Source organism: Pimephales promelas, chromosome 10 (genome assembly GCF_988280905.1).
Source record: "Pimephales promelas chromosome 10, fPimPro1.hap1.1, whole genome shotgun sequence".
NCBI classification, from domain to species: domain Eukaryota; kingdom Metazoa; phylum Chordata; class Actinopteri; order Cypriniformes; family Leuciscidae; genus Pimephales; species Pimephales promelas.
In genome coordinates, this window is record NC_142778.1 from 6,049,414 (window position 1) to 6,072,323 (window position 22,910).

The 22,910-nt window shown below is 37.5% G+C and overlaps 1 protein-coding gene across 2 annotated transcripts in view; it reads right to left on the reverse strand.

The window, feature by feature from the left end:
- nectin1b (nectin cell adhesion molecule 1b) overlaps positions 1 to 22,910 on the reverse strand; it is a 152,012-nt gene that overhangs the window by 43,647 nt on the left and 85,455 nt on the right. For both annotated transcript variants that reach the window (XM_089135346.1, XM_039647359.2), the window contains exons 2-4: positions 10,638 to 11,012; positions 5,675 to 5,974; positions 3,191 to 3,308 (exon numbers count right to left, since the gene is read on the reverse strand). In XM_089135346.1, coding sequence (XP_088991472.1) covers positions 3,191 to 3,308; positions 5,675 to 5,974; positions 10,638 to 11,012 — 793 coding nt within the window. The remainder of the gene's footprint in view (positions 1 to 3,190; positions 3,309 to 5,674; positions 5,975 to 10,637; positions 11,013 to 22,910) is intronic.

Consider the following 22,910-nt stretch of genomic DNA (forward strand, 5'->3'; position numbering starts at 1 on the left):
TGCATGTAAACAACGAATGGCGACTGCAGAAAGCAAAAGCTGAAGGCCGGACATGTCCGGAAAAAAAGAGGACGGTAACCCCTACTACTCAGCTTTCTCCACAGAACAAGAGCCTGCTAGCTTAGCTTCCAAAAAAAAAAAGATGGCTGACACTATGTGTACCTTCTGTGAGTGAGATCACACCCTCTATGGGTGGGTTGAGAACATGCGGGACAGGCTGACAGCCCCTACTACTGACTAGTCTTTAGCCTCTGGCCAAAAAAAATCCTCTGGAAAATGATTTTTTCCAGACAAAAAAAAGGATAAATCTCTTGTCTCAAGGGGATATGAGGGTGGAAAGCATGGTAACTCAAAAATACTACATGTTTTCTACTAATACAAAGCTTAATGCTAAATCCTGAAGTTTCCCTTTAATACAGTGTATACTTTTTTCTTGATATAGCCCGAAAGAATGGAAGTGAAATGTGACAACATGCCCCATAGGTGGGGCATATTGTAACGGCAATATGACAGCTTAAAATGTTATCTGATTTAATAAAAAAAATGATCCTATAGACAAACTCAAATATTTTGTCAATAAATTACATTTAATAACTTTTTCGTATAAAATAATGTATTTTTTTAAATAATTAAAAACACAATTGTTTGACAAACACACTGCAAAACACAGCATAGTTCAAAACAAAATAATAACTTATAATTTCTGAACATTGACTCATTCAATTCACCTTGACTCAACATTCACCTTTTTCGAACGGTTTCTAAATAGAATTCATAAAAAAGTATCGAACAGGGGTGCGTTTCCCGAAAGCATCGTTAGCCAACTATGGTCGCAAGTTCCGTCGTTTTCCAATAGAGTTAAATGGAAATTGCGACCAAATTGCGACCATAGTTGGCTAACGATGCTTTCGGGAAACGCACCCCAGAATAGCATAGTTCTAAACGAAGTATTACAACATAACCCATCCGTGCACTAGTAACTGAGTTAAATAACAGATATAAGAGTTAAATAATATCAGATTTGTCTCACTTTAAATAAACACAAAAACAGAGATGAAAAATGAACATGGTAAGAAATTTACTTTTGCAATGGTTAAATGCACGTTTGTTGATATCCTTCAAAGATTTCTTAATTTTGACACATTTTTGACACATGGTGATATGGTAACTAATAAAAACACTAAGTTTCATCATGCTGGCATGTGTTGAAGTATTTAAAACAAGTGTGTTACAACTAGTTAGATTGTGCCCCGCTCACCCCTACACCTGATCCAGCACATCAAGCCCTTCAGGCTTATTTCCAAACTACAGGTGCGTGTGTTGGAGCAGGGTTTGAACTACTAAACTATACCTTATATTAATGTATAATGATTAATAAAAGTTGAAATGATTGATAAATGGTTACCACAGCTTTGACCTCACATAAACACCAGCATTGTCCACAGAAAGGTTATCAAAACAGAGCTGAGACTGTGCAGTCATCATATTCATTTGGTAGGCAAAGCAATGATGTCATAGTTTGCATCCAAACCCGTAGCACCAGAAACTCGACAACAATCACCATCACAAGACTCATAATGACAAACAAGACTCAATCTCGCTGTATATCTCTTTCACTGTTCTTTCAAACCAGTATATTGGTAAGGTAAACATGCAGAAGTACAAAGGGTAGCTTATTTTCTCATGTTTGATCTTGTTTGAGGGGTTATCAATGGCTACGTGAATTCTGAATAGAGCCATTGTAAGCGTCTTTATTTATCTTGATCGAGTGCTAACCACCAATGAATGAAGTCGTAGTTTACTGAAGGAAATGATTCTGTTATCACTCATAACACATCTAAGCTGTCATGTAGCATTACAGTAAACTGAATATTTCAGAGGAGCGCTCTTCAAACATTACTCATCATTCATTTAGTTTAATGATGCCGACATACACAAGAAGTCAAACGTTTGGACACACTGATCGTCATGAAAACTTTTCATGTAAATGCTTGACATTAAGTGTTGTACGGCCAATATATATGATGCGCTTCAACTTATTTTTTTAAATGGACGGATTAGAAGTGAAGGACAATCACGCAAAAAGGGTTCAAAGGAGTAGTTCACATTAAAAAAAAAAGTTTGCTGATAATTTACTCATCCCCATGTCATCCAAGATGTCCATGTCATTCTTTCTTCAGTCGAAAAGAAATTAAGGTTTTTGATGAAAACAATCCAGGATTTTTCTCCATTTAATGGGCTTCAATGGGAACCAAACGGTTCAAGGTCAAAGACAGTTTCAGTGCAAACTGCAAACTGTTCAAAGGGCTTTAAACGATTTGAAACGACGAATAAGGGTCTTATCAAGCAAAACGATTGCTCATTTAAAAAAAAATAACAACAAAGTTTAGGTTTTATAAGCTCAGAGCCTTGCTCTGTTATGTGATGCACATTCGTGACTCTCCTGTTCAAACTCGTTTGAATCTTTTCCAGAGTCAACTCGTTCATTGAATGAACCAAATGACACGGAAAAAGATTAATTCATTTTGATAAACGACTTCGAACCGGAGAGTCACGAACGCGCATCACAGAACAGAGCAAGGCGACCATTTGAGCTTATAAAACTTAAACTGTTTTTAAATGAGTGATCGTTTCACTTGATAATACCCTTATTCATAGTCTGGAATCGTTTAAAGCCCTTTGAACAAGTTTGCAGTTTGCACTGAAACGGTCCCATTTGTGAACCATTTGGTTCCCATTGAAGTCCATTATATTGGAGAACAATCCTGGAATGTTTTCATCAAAAACCTTAATTTCTTTTCGACTGAAGAAAAAAATGACATTATATAAGAAAGAATGATATCTTGGATAACATGGGGGTGAGTAAATAATCAGCAATTTTTTTTTTTTAAAGTGAACTACTCCTTTAACATACATGTCAACTCTTATCACAGTTAAAAAGTCTGTATTCATGTAACTTTTATCCGTTTGTGTTATTTAATAATTGAAAAATTCACATTACAGTCAAACTCTGGAGAAAAGACTGTAATGTCTATTTGAAAAGATTAAATACATAAAAAGACAGGCTTCAAATCTCACTATGCTTTTCACTCAATAAACATTACTCATCCATCCCAATTCTATTAATAAGCTGACACTACAAGGTGATTGCTCGCAATGTGGATTAGTAGGTCAGAAGAGTATAACTCACAGTTTCCACTGGTAGACGGTGACGGGTGGGTTGGCGTCTGCGTTGCACGTGAGCTGCACGTTTTGGCGATTCAGGTACCAGTTCCCGTCAAAGCCCTCGATTTTAACCTCCGGCTCATCTGCAACAAAAAAAAAAGCAAAAGAGCGTCTTCAGGCAGCGGCTCAGGTTGTTCAGGGTCACATGACTTGACGATGGGTGCATGTCATGATACTGATTAAGGATCTGGGCTCATAGCTGAAAGGTCAAGAGTTTATTTCTTAAGCGATTGGGAGGAGAGCCAACACATGAATGGTTACTGAGACTACAACCACCACCGTGCCCTTTAGCTACCCACTTAGCCGCAAGCTACTCCAGGGCAACTATTCCAGAAATTGTCCTAATTGGATAAGAACCTCAGCTAAATGCCAAATTTCAATTCATTACAGCACTTTTTTTCCCCTTCCTATTAATGACGGTATTCAAATGCACTGCATACTTGATGTTACCGGTCTATGTCTCTTCAGATTCATTCTTAATTGCTTTTATGAGCATGTATAAGGCTGAGGAAATTCAATTTGGGGATGTTATACCAAAGGGTAACTAGATTAACAAAACACTCGAAGTAAATCAAGAATCAGGACGAGTGATTCTCTGTGAACTTACCGTCACTCTAAACATGGCCTTTCACACAGGCGCACCACAAGAACAATGTATTCGCGTAGTGTGGGAGAATGGGTGGATTTCCTCTATCAGTGGGCTTTATGGGGGCTGAAATACTGTTCTAAACGGCCCTAAACAATAGCTGATAACAACAGCGGCTGAGACAGGCCAGTGACATCTCTTCCTGATCCGAACCTCCTCCGCAGAACTTGCGCAACAGTGCAGCATCAACACTAACTTAACCGTACATTTTTAGACATTCCAGTGGGGTTTTATATAAGTGTGCAATGTTTCCTCATTGTTTTAGGGGGGCGGCCCCCTAAAATGCTGATGAAATCTAGCCACTGTATAAGACGGAAATTGTACATTTTTTGAGGAAAAAATAGAAAGCATTTCAGTACACTTGAAATCAAATCGCGATGTAGACTAGTGTGTGTGAATATTAAACCATAAAGACTATTTAAATACGAATCCTGCATGTTCTGTGTGATTGAATGGTGCAGCCGATGCACAGTTTCACTTACCACACACTGAAGTTTTTTTTTTTTTTTTTTTTTTTGCTTATATATGAAGACACAAATGCATGAACTTCCTCTCAAGGGTCTAGATCCACTCTGAAAGTCACTTTGTGATCATTTAACCGCTGTATTTGAGGAAAAACTATCATTATGACAAACACAGAAATTCAAAAGGTCTTGATGGCAACCCTTCAAAATAAAAGTTCGGTTTAAGTTGACCGAAATATACTGTTCTACTGTATAACTTAGAAATTTCCCAATGTAATAATACACTAACCCAAATAATTTATGATTTTTTTTTAAACAAAACTGAATTTAAGGAATAATCCATGTTTTAATTTTAACAGTAAAGCTCATTGTGCAGTATGTAGTTTGACAAAAAGTTTATTTAATTTCATATGATTAAAATGTATGATAAATGATAAAATTTGTGTTTTATGCCTTCATTTTATTACCAGAAAAAACACAACACAGAATTAGTGTGGCCTTTTTTTAAAAAAAATGTTAAGTTATATGATTAATTAATTAAACATGCTTTTTGATTGCTAAAAAATTACATACATTTATGTCAATTTGTGATGTATAATATATGTAAAACCAGTCCAATGTTGTAATAATTAAGACTTTTTTTGTCATATTTGTAAAGAATTCTCGTATTGTGCAATTTTCTGTTTTAATATGTTGTAGTTTATTTCAGCAATGTATTTTCAGCATCAGAACTCCAGTCTTCAGTGTCACATGGTCAGAAATCATTTGCTGAATTCAATATGTTGATTTGGTGCTCAGTTATTATTAGAGCTTATTGGTTTAAAAAAAATAAAATAAATGTTTTTTTTTTTCTGCTTAATGGAAACTGTGATACTTTTTGTTACTTTTGATCAAATAATTGTGCCTTTTCTGAATAAAAGTTTAAAATAATCTGTTTTCCCCCAATCTTTTGAATTATTTTCATATATCACTGTTTCCACAAAAATATTAAGCAGTAGAAACATTTTCAACATTGATAATAAATATTTGTAGAGCGAAAAATCAGCATATTGGAATGATTTCTGAAGGATAATGTGACTGGAGTAATGATGCGAAAAATTCAGCTTTGATCACAGGAATAAAATTAGTTTTAAAATATATTAAAATAGAAAACAGTTCTTCAAATTGTAACAATATTACTTGGTTATAAATAAATAAATGCATCCATGGTGAGCAAAAGAGACTTGAAAAAATATCAATTGTTCCAAACTACAGTATGTGTGTATCATTGTAAATCTGTCAATGATGCATCATTTCTCCTGGAGTTTGAAAGATATGAAAAAAAAAAAATTGTTCTTACACTGAACGTTGAGTATGACGCTGTCGGTGAAGCGGTCTGCGCGGTAAGATACGATGCAGGTCAGCTTTTGTCGGTGGGTCTCGCGGCTGGGCAACACGATGTAGTTGCTGCGCACGGTCACAGTGCCATTCGGATTGCGCGTTTCCTGAAACGTGGCCTCTCCCTTCAGAGTGGTGTCCCATTTGATGACGCTGGGAGGCTTGCCGTTAGCCGACATGCAGGTGGCCACGGGCATCTTGCGTTTCGGAGTCCTCGCCACGATGGTGGGCGAAGTCAACGACATCTTGGTCACTGGCCGTGCTGGATAAAAAAAAAAAAGAAGAAGAAGCAAACGGTAAATAAAACAGGGAAAGGAACATTGTAGAAGATACTAAAATACTGTGTGAACAAGAGCAACAAAGGTGCCCTTGAGAGTTCCAGTCCCTTTACCACTAATCTTGATGTTCAGAAAAGTCGTTTTCTTCCCGTCGGTACGAATCAAGCAGTTGACTAATTTCTTTTCCCCCTGTACCCCGTGTTCAAAGCTAAAACATCAGTCAAGCACTCAAACAGATGTAGAAACCACTCCTTTCTCACGGTGCCCAAAGTCATCCAATCTCGATCCTTTATGAGCTGCCAATTAGCAATTAAAGAGGCCTGCATCAAACGGGAAGATGTGTGTTTATGTGAGCGCGTGTCAAAGAGTGCTGAGGTTTGTGGCGAGGGTTGATATGACATGAAGAGGCTCTTTGAAAAGCACTGAGCTTGGTTATCTCCATTCAGGTTGCTTGCTCTTACTGCAACGCCAGCATCCTCAGAGGACGCATGTGAACGTGATATACAAAATGGGCTTGGGAGTTAACAAGCCACATCAGTGAAAAAAAAAAGGAAAAAAAAAACACCCTGTACTTGAGCCAAGCAGCTCCCTTTGCTGGTTTAATGGAAAACATATCAACACTTCATTTCTAATTAGATCTGCAATCAGTGGGAGCATAACCCACCTCTCTAACGAGATGCTCCTATCTTGCACTCCAACACACACACACACGTTTTTTTTTCCAGTTTTTTTTTCTAACCTGTGCAGCTTCCTAATGCCTCCTACAGACTGTGATATTTCTGCAATCCTATCGGATTTAAAAGGGATCTACAAACCTGGGAACGACGTGTGTAGATGACACCTATTGAATCCTAGGCTACGACGCAAGTTAGTATAAACCTCATCAGCATACGCTAGTGATAAACAATTTTGGCAATTGTGTTTGTTATGTTTGCTGAAAAAAAGAGGAGGAAGCAAAAGAGGTCTCAATGGAAATTTTATGTATGACTAATGTTATACAACTTGTAACGCTAAAGACAGTTGCTAGCATGCCACTTGAGGCCAGGGGAGTGAGGTTTAAACGCACAGCACTTTCATTTCCTATGTCTGTTTTTCCCATGTCTGTCCTGCGATTTGTATTATAATATGTCTGTGATGTTCTGTAATACCTGTATAGTATTTCTATCGTTTATCCCAAAATACAATAGTATTCCTATAGGATTACTATAATATTTTATCGTAAAATACCAAGAGATCCCAATGGTTGTTTTTCATAAGAGATGTCTCATTCACATTAGCGTTATCAGCTGAAGATTGGCTTGATAGGCCAATCGCTACGTAATAATGCCAATGACGACCTGTCAGCACAGTCCTTCGGCAACTTCGTACTACTGATCACCGTTTTACCAAAGCATTAATGGTTTGGAGTGAAGCATATGTACAATTGGTAAGTAAATATAATATATGTAACATATGATTGAGTTATAGTCTAATTTTACTGGTAGCTACCGCAATTTCTTACCTGGAGATTAAAAAATGGACAACAGAATATCTGGAAAATGACACCTCCAGCCATTTGGTTGGTCATTGAACCAGTTTTTTAATTAAATAAGGGAAATCGTACCCTATTGCAGTTAATTTTGCAATGTATCATTGCCGGTCGCGATAAGACATTTTTGTCATTCAAATACACACAATGTTCGCTGTGTTTTCCCCCACGCCGACTTCGCCCTCACTACGCCCCCAACTATGACTAGTTGCCGATTGTATGTTATATTCAAAATCCTCAGGAGTCATATGATGTATGGATTGATATGATTCCTGGGATTACATTTTTTTATTTATTTTTTTTTGCCATTTGACCTAAAGTATTTATTTGAAGTACTTCCAGAGATTTCATTTCATTTTAATAATTTAACAACAGATTTGCATGTTCAAGGTTCTCAGATGTTGATGATTTGTATGATTTACATACTTATTTCCCCGGTTTCACAGACTAGGTTTAAAGCAACTGGCATTGACATTTCACACCAGCAACCTTTGGGTTAGCAGCCCGACTCGCTAACCATTAGCCCCTAAAAAGCTACTTAAATGCTCTAATTGAACTAATCCTGGCTTAATCTAAACCCTGTCTGTGAAACCAGACTATTAGCTTTTCATCAACTCACAAACCCCAGGGGTCTGCAAACAGTCGTATGAACTATTTTTAGGGTGCTTTCGGTCTTTCATCTCAGACTGATAGCCTGAAATGATAGCCTATCTTTACCTGTGTGTGTGGAGCTATTCGCGAAACCATGTATGAATACATTATATCTGCAGGTCGACTAATACAGCAGAGTTGGACACAGCTCTTTCGGTTGTGGTGAACACTGATTGTTACATCCCTACCCCTATTTTTCTTAATTTTTTATTTCTGTTGAGAATCCTAGGATTGACTCCGCCCTGGAGGGTGTGTTTGCCCAATGAATATCAGCTGCACCTGTGGCAACCTATTTAAGGAGCTTCTGGATTTTCCACACTCTCTCTCTCATTTTTGTTTTGTAACCTTGTTTGAAGAGTGGGTTCTTGAGTTTGTGTTCTCATTTGATTTCCACCACTCCACAAACCTCATTTCCAACCATTTATTGATTTGATGTTGTGTTGATGTTTATTATAATTATCTTATATTTTGACCCTAGACACTATTTATTTAACTTTAAATAAAATTATATTTTCTATTTTGAAACACAGTTTGTGTTTTGTCCTCTTTATGTTATGACTTTGAGCCGGGTTGTAACACTGATCAATACATTTCAAGTGTATGGAAGGTTCAAGCACATTACACACAAGACCTGAAGCAGTCAAGGACAAAGAACATATTTTTCTCAAGGACTTATAGGGTTATGAATAAAATATTGCTGAAACAACATCTATTCACAGTTTACTACCTGCTAACCCACACCTTAATCAGGGCTGAGACTGAGTGCTAAAAATATTCAAGAAAATGACACCTATTTCTAGCCTGCCCATCCATGGTGTTATATGTGTGTAAAGAACTTGCTGCTCAGTGCAAAAGCTTCCTCTTCAGCTGCAGAGTAAACTTGTTCTTACTTAGAGTTGATTAACTATAAGAATTCATTCAATTGGATGGAAAATTGACTGAATTATAAGTTCTTACATGAAACTCATTCATGAAACATGAGCAGAATGACTTTGTGTAAACCGTTTGTAATATTTTTGAGTAAAATGTTACTTTTGATTTGAAAAAAAAATAAAAAAATCAAACAAAAATACTTACAATTTGCAAAGAATCCACACTTTATGTATGACTAATCTTATACAACTTGTAGCATTCAATACCAAAAGTGTTTACAAACACATTTCATGCTAATTTGCTCGTTTTGGAACCATTCATAAAATCATTCTTGACTAAAAAAAAGTTTTTTTTCGATGCGGATTTCTGTGTAAATAGTATGTACCATTATTTGCATACAAACTGCAGCATTGTATACAAAATAAATGGTTATGCACAGTAAACTGTTTGGTAAATTTGGTAACACTTTACAATATGTGTGCACTAATAAGCTTTAATTCAATTAAAGCTTAACTAATGCACAGATAATACTGAATTATTCTGTACAGACTAATAGTCTGTAAGGTTAATGTATTAGTTCATACATGAATTGTTATCAATTAAATATGTAATTGTGGATTAATTCCATAATAACTCAATTTTAAACTAATATTGTTAACTAATATGTTAATTACCAGAATGAGCCAAAGCCTTGTATTTCAACTTCCAGAGGTACACTAATATGCATTAATACATCATTAATTACTTCATTGTTAGTGCAAATTCATGTGCAAATTACTACAATTACTAAATGACTAGTTAATAATGATGTGCCCCAACGAGTAAAGTCATAACATAATGATACATTTGCAAATCATTAGCTAATGATTAATTAAAGCAGACAACTGGAAGTTGAAGTGCATAGCTTTGACTAATTGTGGTAATTAACACATTAATTTACACTATTAGTTAATAAAATATGTTATTGAGGAATTAATGCACAACGACACATTGAGTTAGCCATTCATGTATTACTTAATCTATTAATAATATTGACTTTTTATTTGTTGCTGATGCAGTAATCATGAATTAATGGTTTAGTTCTTCATGAGTTATGCATTAACTCATAATTATCTGTGCATTAGTTAAGGATGAATTAATGCACATTAGTGCACCCGTATTGTAAAGTGTTACCGACATTTCAAACAAATTTCAGTCACATTCAATGAGATTTTTTGTGTAAATTCATAAAACCATTCATTTTTTTGCATTCATTGCAAATTTTTGTGAAAATTATTCTTGAACATTATTCTTACATAAATTGTCCCATTCAATGTGTAAACTGTACGTATAACTATTCTTACACAAATCTTTGCGTTGAATAGAACTGTTTTAATAAATAACAAATTACACGCATGTTATTTTGTGAATGAGGCCCATTGTCACAAGAATGTGACAATTTACAAAATGATTTTATGAACGACAGAAATTTGTTCTGCTCATGCTTGAAGAATGAGGCCCATTGATCATCTGTTTGTGAATGAGTTCTTTTAGAACAGAACTATATGTGTGTGTGTGTGTGTGTGTGGTCTCAACTGCCAGTGTGGTGGTCTTACCAAAGACGGAGAGGTTGACCATATTCTCCCTGTTGCCTGCTGGGAATGTGGTGTACTCGCAGATGTAGGCCGCTTCATCAGACAGCCGTAGGTTGGTAAACACAATGGTGGTATCCTCAAGAGAAGAAGGGGTCCTCTGGCGCACAGCGGGGTGCTTGAAGCTCACACGATCTTTGAAAGGGGGCAGCACAGATACTCCCAAGGCTGGGTTGGCGGTGGCCACGTTTTGTTTGCTGCCATTTATCAGCTTTTGCCAGGTGACCTGAGAGATCTTCACTGGTGGCTTGCCGTTGATGAAGAGACATCGCAGCTCGACCGTGTCACCCACAAATCCAGACTTGCTGGGGTCCGTCTGCACCGACTGCCCGTTCCCTGCTGCAGAAAGACAGGAAGAAGGACGTTAAAAACAAGTCCAATCAAAGCTGAGAACGATGATTGATTAATTCCAACCAGATCTCACGGGAATTCGTACGAATTTTACGAGGTGGCTAATTCGTACGACCTCACTCGTACGAATTAGTACGATTTTGCTAAATCGTACATATTTGACGAATTAGCCAATTCGTATGAATTCGTACGAATGACCTACACCTGACCCCGCCCCTAAACATAACCGTCACATGGGTTTAGACAAATCGTACGAGTGAGGTCGTATGAATTAGTACAAATTAGCCACTTTTGAATCACTCGTACGAATTCGTACGAATTGGTCGTGAGATAGGGTAGATTAATTCATTATACTCACTAAGTGGCATAATTTGAGTTTAAAGTCAAAATGAGTGTAGGAAATGTTTTATGATCAAGTTTGTATTGGGGATAGAGTCATATTTTCTCTATGAACATTATAATGGTAAATTAAATTCATTACAAAACCCAGAATTGGCCTTAGGTAGCAGGGAGAAAAGAAAAAAAGCAAGGAAGTTTGTACAATGAACTTGAACTTAGACTCCTTTTTTTTAATATAAGTTTTCATAAACTATCTTGAAATTAAATGTATACTTAATAAATGAAAACACCGCAGACTAATAATGTATTATTTAATTAAAATATAGTAAAAACATGGACTACACTCACATGCTATCTAGTCTTCCATATGTGTCGATTAATTGATAAAATGACCATTAAAGGAGTAAGATTGTGGCCAAAATGGGTACTGCAATCACCTTCAAATTACTGTAGAGCAGTGTATTCCCTCCCCCTCCCCCCTGACTCGAGGTTGCCAGATAGGCTGCAGGATCCAACATTTTTTATTTATTTATTTTTTTTTTTTATCCAACACGTTCGTATCTGCAGCTGTGGTAACTAGAGCAAAGCTGGCAACCCGGATCCTGCAACACTACTGACTCCGTGATTGGTGGATGGGTTGAGGGTGGAGCGTCAGACCAAAACATAACATGACAACATCAACATCTGTTGAGGGCTGCAACTTCACTTTTTAAATGACAATATCCTGGCTGCACTACTGTTATCTGCAATATACGTATTTTAAATGAACATGATTTCTTAAAGAGTAACTAAACACTAAACCAACTTGTTTTAGTTAATGATCTGTAAGAATGGATCTTTATTAATACCAGTCATTGATTCAAGTAACTTTTTTGACATTTGTTTATAAAGTGTTCTATTTCTACAATATATGGCGTAAAAGCGTCTTAGTGCTGCCCTCTTCAGGTTGAACGGTGGCTACTGCAGTTTAATTTTCCTATTGGATGTTCCGCACTTCGTGACGTACGCAGGTTTCAGCTCACCACGCGAGCTACGCCCTTGGCAATATAAAAACCATCTTGTGTCATCAAAACCACAGTAGGGAGTCAGGAGTTGGAATTGCAAGTATTGAAAACGATCAGGATAGAGTGTTTTAGCATCTATTTCGTCCCCTATATCTCCACTGGGGTCTTCCCAATTTTCAGCATTTTCAAATATTGCCAGTGGGTGGAGTCAGGCTCTGACCAGGGGTTTAGTTACCCTTTAATGTCTAGTGACATATCAGGGCCATTTTATGATTATGTAAATACAGCTCCTTTAACTTGTACACCAATGTGAAAATTGACAACCCGAGCTGAAGGAACAACTCCTCATTGACTCGACTCTGGCTTTCACGCTACGTGAGTGCGCCCAAATAGCTAGCATGCCCATTACTTCAAACACTGCCTTCGTCGACAAACAGAACTAATTACAAGCACAGCAGCGGAGTTTACAGACAGCATTAGGTCTTCACGAGCTCCGGATGTAGACTTTCCCTGCATTTGTAATGATAGTAGAACCCCCCACCCTCCCCGACACTGATCCTGACTGCCAACCCTCCCACACCACTCCATCCTAATTATTTCTCATTGGTAAACATCTCGGTGACAGCCTCAAGCACCTATAAATGGAAACAATGTGGGATCCAGTCTGAGTGAGCCCACAATGATGGCACTTGAATTAAGCTACAATAAACCAGGCAGGCAATTAGTAGTAAACGAATGAGTTTTCTATTTTTTTTCCCCCAGCAATGGCTTTCAGGAGTTTGAAGGTATCTGTAGAGGATGCAACCATTGCCCCTAGTTAAAACAATAGTGGTTTTGTCTCTCTAGATAACCCAAAATACGGCTTGTCTCGCGGTCAAATGTCTTGTTTTGGCAGGGCCCTTGTCTTTTGTCTCCCTGGTGACCTTCTCGTACCCCCTCCAGCTGAGAATGATGCGTCAACACTCAAACCCCTCCTTCTTGCCCTTCCTTTTCTCTATGTCTCGCTTTCTTGCACGTGGCATTACTCATACTTTTGTTTAACTTCCCCCTCTACCTCACTCCTTGCTTTTCATTCATATTTTCTTTGTCTTCACTTCCTCAACACCTGACCAGATAACCGGCTTTTCTTACATTTCCAGCCTCTTATGCTTCCTCAGAAGGGCCATGCATCCATGAACACTTTCAATTCCTGTTTAGCCATTCATAACAGAAGCTTTCCTGACCCGTTAATAACTCTGAGGTAAATGTGTCTCTGGAGGGTCCATGACTTCTGTTGTCTTTAACAAACCTGTCGTAAAACACCAAGAGTAGATATATTTCTCCTCGCCGTCAGGTGCTGTTTTGTCCTGTTGGCCTCGCTTCCTGCACAAACACGCAGCTTCACCTCCCTCTTCCCCTTCTCCCTCTCTTATTTATGACTGGCAAAAGAGGTAATTACCTCCTACAGAGAGACCTTAGCAAAGAGGAAGTAACTCTGAACTACTGTGCTTAATCACGCCACCATAAAAGTTGGGAATTATGCAGGAGGGGGAAAAAAGTACAGGTTATTTGATCAAATGGGCGTTATGTATAAAATCAACAATTTCATTTGAAGAATTTAACTGTCAAGGACAATTTTAGTATTTCATCTTACGTTTTGTTGTTTGTCAGCTGAAAATGTCAACCCTGTTACCATAAGTTTGTGTAGTAAACAAGTGATAATTAAAAAGTGCATGTTTGCAGTAATATCAGTATTAAATTATCTAAGAAGAACGTTGTAGTGTCATGACCTTGAGTACTTTTGAGATTGGTACTTACAAAGTATCAATTTAGATTGATTTACACTTAAACACATTGTTTGTTTGATAGATTTTTCATTTTTAAATCATATAAAGTGCATAAAAAGGAGTCCGTTTAAGGTAAATTACTGATCAGGCATCAGTTTCATACTTATAAGGGTATTTGTTAGCCATTTTAAGAAAAGTTGAAAAACTGGTTTGAGCACAGGCCTGTTGGTAACATCAGTCATGAATGTTTAACAAGTATGGACAAGTGTTTAAATGCTAAGTTCGAGACTTTGAAAGCTAATCTGGGAAAAGTTAAACTTGAGACGAAACTTATAGTACAAATCTAAAACGGATCTCATGGCCAGCGGGGTTAAAACTAGCCACACATTTAAAGAGAAAAAGAGAAAAGTATGCAGAATGTGCACTCTTCCCACAGTGTATAGAACTATGTCTTTTTCTTGTGTACATCTGTAAGCTGAGAATTGGAAATGAAAAGATATTTCAAGGTCGCCACAGCACACACGCTTCACAGAAAGATATAGTTATTGAGAATGCAATAGAACTGACCTCAAATAGAAAGAAAAAAACAACTCTTATTGCTGATGTAGGCTTCTCTTTCTCATAAAGTGTTACAGGTTTGAGTTTAACAAGAACATGAAAGTACTTTTATTTATTTGTTTGGCCATGACTGTAGACACCCAGCATCTGCAGACGGTTTAAACTACTGTAGATATTTATATTTATGATATTTACACCCATGTTATAGGTGGTTATTTACTGATCCAAGTCATAAGATAACCCTCATTGTGATCCTAGCCTTATCTAACACCACTTATAAAAAAAGGGGATCCATCTGGTGATGTGTCAGTTTTTAACCGATGCACACCAAACCCTTCATTTCTCATTTACTCAGGTCTGTACGGATGAGATATTTTTGACCACAGTGTATAGACCCATCAGCAGGCACTGCGAAACGACAGATTGATTGACTAATCGAGTTTGACAGAAAGACGGCTGGCAACCTCTGCACAGCTACCTTGGGGAACACCTGTGTCCTTGTACCCCTTGGTTTGACCCCGCTTCCGCCTGCATTTGCTACCGTGACAGGGTCTAAACAATAACGAGGAAATGCCTTGTGATGTACCAATATGACTTACAGCTTGCCAACAAAAGCCGAGGCAGGTCTAGATGGAGAGCGACTGAAATATAGGCCTAGTTAACTTTAGCTACATAAAGGCATTGCTATTGAGGAATAGTAGAAGCAGCAGGGTGACTATATCCTGCTAACTACCTTCTCTGAGTCATCCACTTAGACCACCACAGATAAATACCATCCTTCCTTTTTGGGGGAGTTGTGAGAGAGGGGTAATTTTACGGCTCCAGAACCTAAATCCTCACAATGAGAATTGAAGCCTTTGGGGCCCCCTGACCCCATTTCCACCTCCACTTCCTCCACCTCAGGTCTGAAGGGGTCTTCCAAAGAAAGTAGGAGATGAAGAATAATTATAGCCTGCACACTGGATTTGAACAATGGAGGGCAATCAGAGAGAAAACTTGAGTTGAGAATATAAGCACTTCTGTAAACAAAAAAAAAAAGACGTTGCTATGAAACGGAAGCAAGGGCAAACAGACTGCAAGAGAAAGTTGGAGTTGGCACAATGATGCCTTCGAAAGCATAACAAAAAAAGTTGAGTAAGATGATCACTTGCAGACATCTGAGTAACGATGAAAGTGAATTAACACACGGCAGAGCAGATCCTTAGGTCTTAAAGTACACCACCAAGGGCGGTGTTTCAGACAACATTGACTCTACTTCCATTTCAAGGTCTCTTAGCTGGACTACATTCGGAAATTCGTGATGTGGAGGGAGTAATCTCATAGAAATAACTAAGACATATGAAGTCTTCCCCATTGCTCAAGCCTCAAGGTATGTTAAACAATATCAGGTAATCACGTTGCGTCAATGCACGTTTCATCCACCCATAATGCCATTGAGAAAGGGCTTTAAACAAGTCCAACATGTGTGCGATCATTCCCTCAAAACTGACACTTGAAGTACAGAATCTGGCAAGACTGTGAGCATGTAGGTGGAAGTCAAGGATGGATGTGGTTTACCTACCGGAGGGTCCACTCCTAGGCTGCATTTGTTTTGCTAGTCTAAACACTGACCAGGGACCTCCAGGAAAATGAAATACATAAAATAAATGTAGTGCACACTGAAGCATAATTCGTCCTGAGAAAATCCATAAAGTTTTGTTTGCGAATTAGCAATAGTGTAAACCATCCTAGGCGACACACACCCCTCAGATTCACTGCTGGAAAAAGTAGCAATAGGTAGCTTGCTGAACTTTAAAAGTACCTACCTAAGTCAAAAAAATAAATAAATAAATAAATAAATTATATATATATACTGTATATATATATATATATATATATATACTGTATATATATATATATATATATATATATATATATACTGTATATATATATATATATATATATATATATATATATACTGTATATATATATATATATATATATATATATATATATATATATATATCACTGCTAGTTTTGTTATTGACATTATTTTTTTATTATTATTATTTTCTACATATACATCATTATATATATATATATATATATATATATATATATATATATATATATATATCAAACAGTAAAAATAGCCAATATTTTAATAACATTATTAATCTTCCAATAAACGAGGATTGTTGCCCACCGCAACAATAGTCGACGCAGGATGACTTAAAAGTATTACAAATTGATACATTATTATGCATTTATTAAAACAATTGAATAATAACTAGGGCTGTCAAACGATTAATCGCGATTAATCGCATCCAAAATAAAAGTTTGTGTTTACATAATATAAGTGGGTGCACTGTGTATAATTATTTTGTATATATATATATATATAAAAAACACACACATGCATATGTATATTTAAGAAAAATAAAGTATTATTTATATAATAATATAAATTAAATATACTGTACATCTATATACTGGAAACTATTTCTTAAATATATACTTATATACACAGTGCACCCACATATATTATGTGTACACATAAACATTTATTTTGGATGTGATTGATCGCGATTAATCATTTGACAGCCCTAATAATAACTAAAATCTAAATTGACCCTTCGCAGGGAGTTTGAGTTCAGGCGATCTGACCAATCATAATCAGCAGTAACTAAAGGGGGAGGGTCTTTGAAAACAGTCAATTAAAATGTAAAAAAAAAAAAAAAAAAAAAAAAAAAAACCGGTTACAGCAGAAATATTATAGCCTATGTGGGTGGAGGGGGCCTTTGAATATTGTGTTGAACAAAGTGGGACCTTCAGGTCAAAAACTGTTTTATTATTTGATTCCAGCTCTACCTCTCACGATGGAATCACAGAATCGTCCTTATTCAACAACACACGTGGACCATGCGACTGGGGTGGGGGTGTAAGTAGGACTGCAACTAGGACACCTCCTGCATCAGTGCAGAGGCAAACTCTGAACAGAGCTACCATTCTCCGGGACGGCAGCCTGACCGGATCTGCATCTCTCCCCGGGCACGAGGCACAACACTGGACCTGCTTCAGGACTCTGAAAAAAAACCCGATGGCATTCAGCCCATCTCATTAAGAAAACCGCAGAAAGGCTTGTTTAGAGAGCCTACAAAATACGCCCCATTGTGTGTGGCTAATCTAATAGCAATCTAGGTCCTTCAGTGGGGAAAAAAGAAAAGCTCAGCTTCGGTGAGGAGACTAATATGTTTATGTGCTAGAGAGTGATGATACGGTGCCTGCCAGCACATCCCGCTCACGCTGTGGGCGCATTACAACGCTGTATCAAGTTAGCAGCTAAAAACAGAGAAGAGACCGTGATGGGGGAGTTCAAGAGTAACTCGTAAGTCGATGAGGAGAATGTAATGAATCCCACAGCCGGCTGTGCGTGTACAATTAGTTCTAGCGTGTTTGTTTCTGGAGACATGCTGAAATGTCGAGTGCTGCTTCTATATAGCCTACATGGCTTTTTGATTCCTGTTTTTCCAGCTTCCTTCATCCACTGTGTCAACCTTAGCTAATATTTACCTTCAGCAGAAACCTGCTGCAACAGATGGTCAGCTCTTCGACATTCGCTCGTGCTCTCGCACCTTTCTCCATTAACGCACACAACTTTACACACAATTCCCCTGAATATCCCTTTTCCTGATAGACCATCTACCATCTGCTTGACTGAGCCTGTGTACTTGCCTGAACCAGAGCACTAACAGGAAGTGATTCTGCATTTTATCTTTGTCAAGCAGTTTGTCAACACCCTTAATCCCTGAAACACCCACAGTTCACAGCAAACTATGTTTGTATTTCGTTTAGGGTGAAAAATGAAGATCGAAATACCTTTGCAGTGGATCAATCGTAATTCGAAAAATCCAGTTGGAGCTTTTCTGGAAAGTTCGCAATGGAAATCTCTTTCAAACTCCCGAAAAAAAAGCTCCAAACAAACTGAAATGACATCACGCCAGTGAAGTATATTGGGGTCCAGGCCACTCAACACAAGCAGTTTAAAGAGGAAACATGACATTTGTTTAAAAATAAATGGATGGGAATCTTGAAACACTCAATATTCAATATTTAAATATAAAGAACGTTTAGGCATGCACAGAAGCCAATAATTGTCATGTTATGGCCAATAACTGATTAAATGCAGATTCATGTTAATTTATGTAATCATAAGATGCCAGGTTTTGTAGCTTAATTTGAGCCAAAGAATATGACATTTTGGTCGAATTTTAGTTTTGATGTGCCATATGTTTCTTTCTAAGCGTAGGCTCAGCAAACAGCCTTTTGAGATTTTGGCCTTTCCTCATTCAAGCTAATAGGAGCTGTGCTTGCATAACTTGAAAATAACTGGCCGAGGGCATTATCAAGATGGCCGCCAAGTCGAATGTCTTTCTTTAAGAGGACATTGCCCTCATCTAAAGAAAGGCTCTGATTATACAACCATAAGTTGCTTTCTTCCATGTTTGAATATGGATCCAACCCCACATGGCACAAGTCCAATGTGATGTAGGAAGGAGCGTACAGGCCCACGCTGCTTCCCCCCTGAGAGTGGTTTGAAGGCGTTGTGAAAATGTCAAGGGGATGTATCAGCATACCTGTGTTCTGCTCTCTTTCTTCTCCATCACTCTTTTTTACACACTGATACATCTTTCCCAGCTCGGCTTGCTAGCTCTTCCACTACATTTTTATATCCACAATTCAGGAGCAAGGATAGATGATGTAATACACATGCATACAGGCTTTGAATCTTGAATTTGGCAGGCATATTGCACTCTTTATCCACAAGTTTCCGAGGGGCGCTCCTGTAAAAAATAAAGTGGGTGAAACTTCCGGTGACGCGGCGGAAGTAGCATTCCAATGGTATTTTGTGTGTTAGTTAGCGAAGAGGCTAGCTGTTTTTCGGAGAATTATTTTACTATTTAAAGACGCAAATCTTTATGAGAGATGTCGTTACGGAGCTCAGGGACAATATGTGGTGTTCGCGGTTGTATGTATAACCGGACTAAACTAGTTCAGTGGCTTAAACGTGATTGTTTTGAACATAAGCTGAAAACGAGTGATCCTGCCAGAGCCCGTCTCTGATCCTGCCAACGACTGTAACGTTAGTTTCCATCACCTCCCAAAAGACGACGAATCTTCCTGTGTACATTTTTTTTTAATTCTTTATATTTTATAAACTCTATCAGCATGTGATTGGCTGTTCGCTACTGATGTTACACCTAAACTCAGGATCAAAGCCTGTGTTGACAGAATACCAAATGTGCCAGTTAATGTATTCAAGCAGCACATTCATTTATAATTTTGAATAAACTCCAAAGCACAATGACTAAGTGTGTATTTTTTTTTACTTGAATTGTTTGTCAGCTCGCACATCTGTCTGTCACCATGCCTTGATGAGTATTGATTATTAATTATGTTATTATAATACTCCCAATCAACTACTGCGGAGGGTAAAGGTACTGTTATTTCACCCTTTTTAATTTCGTTGAGGTTGTGTTCCCACATCGTTAGCTAGTTTGGATCGCTATAACTTGAATGACTGTCAACTGTTGAATGAACGAGTGTCAAGCATGTCAAGTCGCGCTTTGTTTACTTCCAACCGGAAGTCGCGCCCACTTTTGACGCAAGGCCTCATGGGGCGTAGGAAACTTGTGGATAAAGGTCAACGGATAAAGCACAAACTTTAAATGTTTGTTTCATCTTGCAATACTAGGTTTGTATCTATGGGTACAATGGTTAATTTCAGACAAATTATTTTCAAGACATTCCCAGTTATCACGGGATTAGATTGTTGGATTTTTTAAATAATGTAGCCTAAAGAGATTAGACCCTAAAAAAGCAATAATATAATTTTCGGCATCATTACTTCAGTCTTCAGTGACCCCTCAGAAAGCGTTATAATATGCTGATTTGTTGTTCAAGAAATAGTTATTATTATTAATATTAAAGGTGCATTGCGCAAGTCTGAGTTTTTGCAGAACTATGCCCCCTCTGGCGACAAGTGAAACTGCAACCAGAGGTGTGCACGCTTGCACAAGCTGTTCATAACCAAAAGAGCATCAGCCACACATATCTTTTGTTAAATGTCTTCAGAGGTAATAACGTTATAAATCTGCAAGACATTTTAAATATATGAAAGGAAAGGCATTTGAGTAAACTTGGAAAATGGGGGTAGTAGAAAATATCGTTTTTTGTTTCCATCTATCTCCATGTTGAATTGTTTTACATGCTTACTGTATCCACTTATAATTGTAATATTATGGAAACACGTTCATGAACAATATAAGTTCTTTGTAAAAGCTAAACTACATGTAGCGCTGATTTATTTAGTAGATATTTTGACAGGGAAAACACACTGACGAACATTTAGGTGAAATGTGTCAATACATTTCAATTGCTGTCCCTGGGCTAGGTCACAATAGTTCATACATTCAGTAGACAAAAAAGGGTAACTATACACAAATTGTAAATAGTTATAAAGAAAAAAAGCCAACTGAGAATCCTGTTTGAGCCCTAGAGCAGACCGGAGATCTCTCCATTTGTTGAAAGCCTTCCCGATGTTGACTCTCGTCTTATTCCGACGCCTGTCTGACTCAAATTTGGCCCTTTTAATGGCACTAGACAAAAGTTGTATTTTCTTTGTCTTACGTGGAGTTTGCGTTGGGGGTTGGAATGGACTACAAGCAGGTCTCTTTGAATCCATCTTCTACTTTCGTCGCCCGAATTGTCTTGAGAATGGCGTCGAATACAAAAAACCTGCCAGACGTCACGCCCAGTCTCAAAGTCCGTCCCGAATCCCTCTTATTTATTTTACTGTACAGGATTATAGAGACAACCGCAGCGATCAGAGAAGGGCTCATTCAGCCCATCAGGCAAGTGTTTAAGCATGAATGGGTTAGAAAAACGGGTATTTTTAACACGTAATGTTGCACAATGCACCTTTAACATGGTTATATACTGTATATATATATATATATATATATATATATATATATACATTTTTTGTGGAAAATATATATATATATTTTTTTAAGGATCTTTTTTTAGAAAACATTTTTAAATATACTTCAATAGAAAACAGTTATTTTAAATTGCAAAAATATTTCACAATATAACTGCTCTCACTATATATGTATATATATATTTTTTTTTTCAAATAAATGCAACCTTGAAGAGCATAAGAGACATCTTTCAAAAACATCTTGATGACTCCAAACTTTTGACCATTAGCGTAAATAATATATTTTGTTTTGTCTCGCTCGAGGCTCAAAAGAGGTCAACAGAAACTAAAAAGTAAACAAGCCGATACAAGACTTGGAGACAAGGTCGTGATCAGTAACGTTTTGTCTCTGTCCCTCTTGCGACGTAAACAAGGACACTGTCATGGTTTCGGTTGGGCTGAGAAAAAAAAAAAAAAAAGAACAAACACAATATCTGTCCGTACTTGCCCTAACAGCTGATGACATCATCCTGATACGAGATACCAGGCCACCTGTCAGAGTCAGAGGAAGCGCGGGGCTGTTAGGGTCAACCAAACTCACGTGGTTAATAATTACAAAGGCCAACAAAATGACTACACAGAAACGGTCCTGCTTATTTGGAAAAGAGAGACAGAAACTAGACACAAAGATAAGGAAAAAAGGCTCAGCTGGCACCATTACATAAATGCATGCATAAATGCATAAAGGAGTTTTACACAGAACGATATTCAGCTAAATTATTGATGTCCCCATTCAGTAAAAAGCTTTTTCTGTGGTACACAGGAAAGAGTGACAGCTTCATTTACTTACGCTGTGTTTGGAGTATGTATATGTTTTTTTTTTGCCAGTGGATTTGAATGTGTTTAATATGCTGATGTTTACGCAAGGACAGGTTTGTGGACAAAAGGGCGACAGCAGGCTACCTTCCAACTATGTAAACGTCTATAAAATGACTTTAACAAAGTGAGATATTTTAACGAACCACAGTCTCCTGTGGATATCAACATTAAAGTGACCTGCGTTTCCCAGCAGGTGATTTACAACCAACGTAAGCAAACAACATGACCACTATACGCACAAGCCCGTGAGTCATTTCAAATGCGAAGTAGTTTGGAAATAATGAACAAAAACATAATTAATCTTTTATTGCACAGATTGCCAGATAAATACGCCCATGAGCGTTAAATGATCAGTGATGGCAATTTTTCAATAATGCAG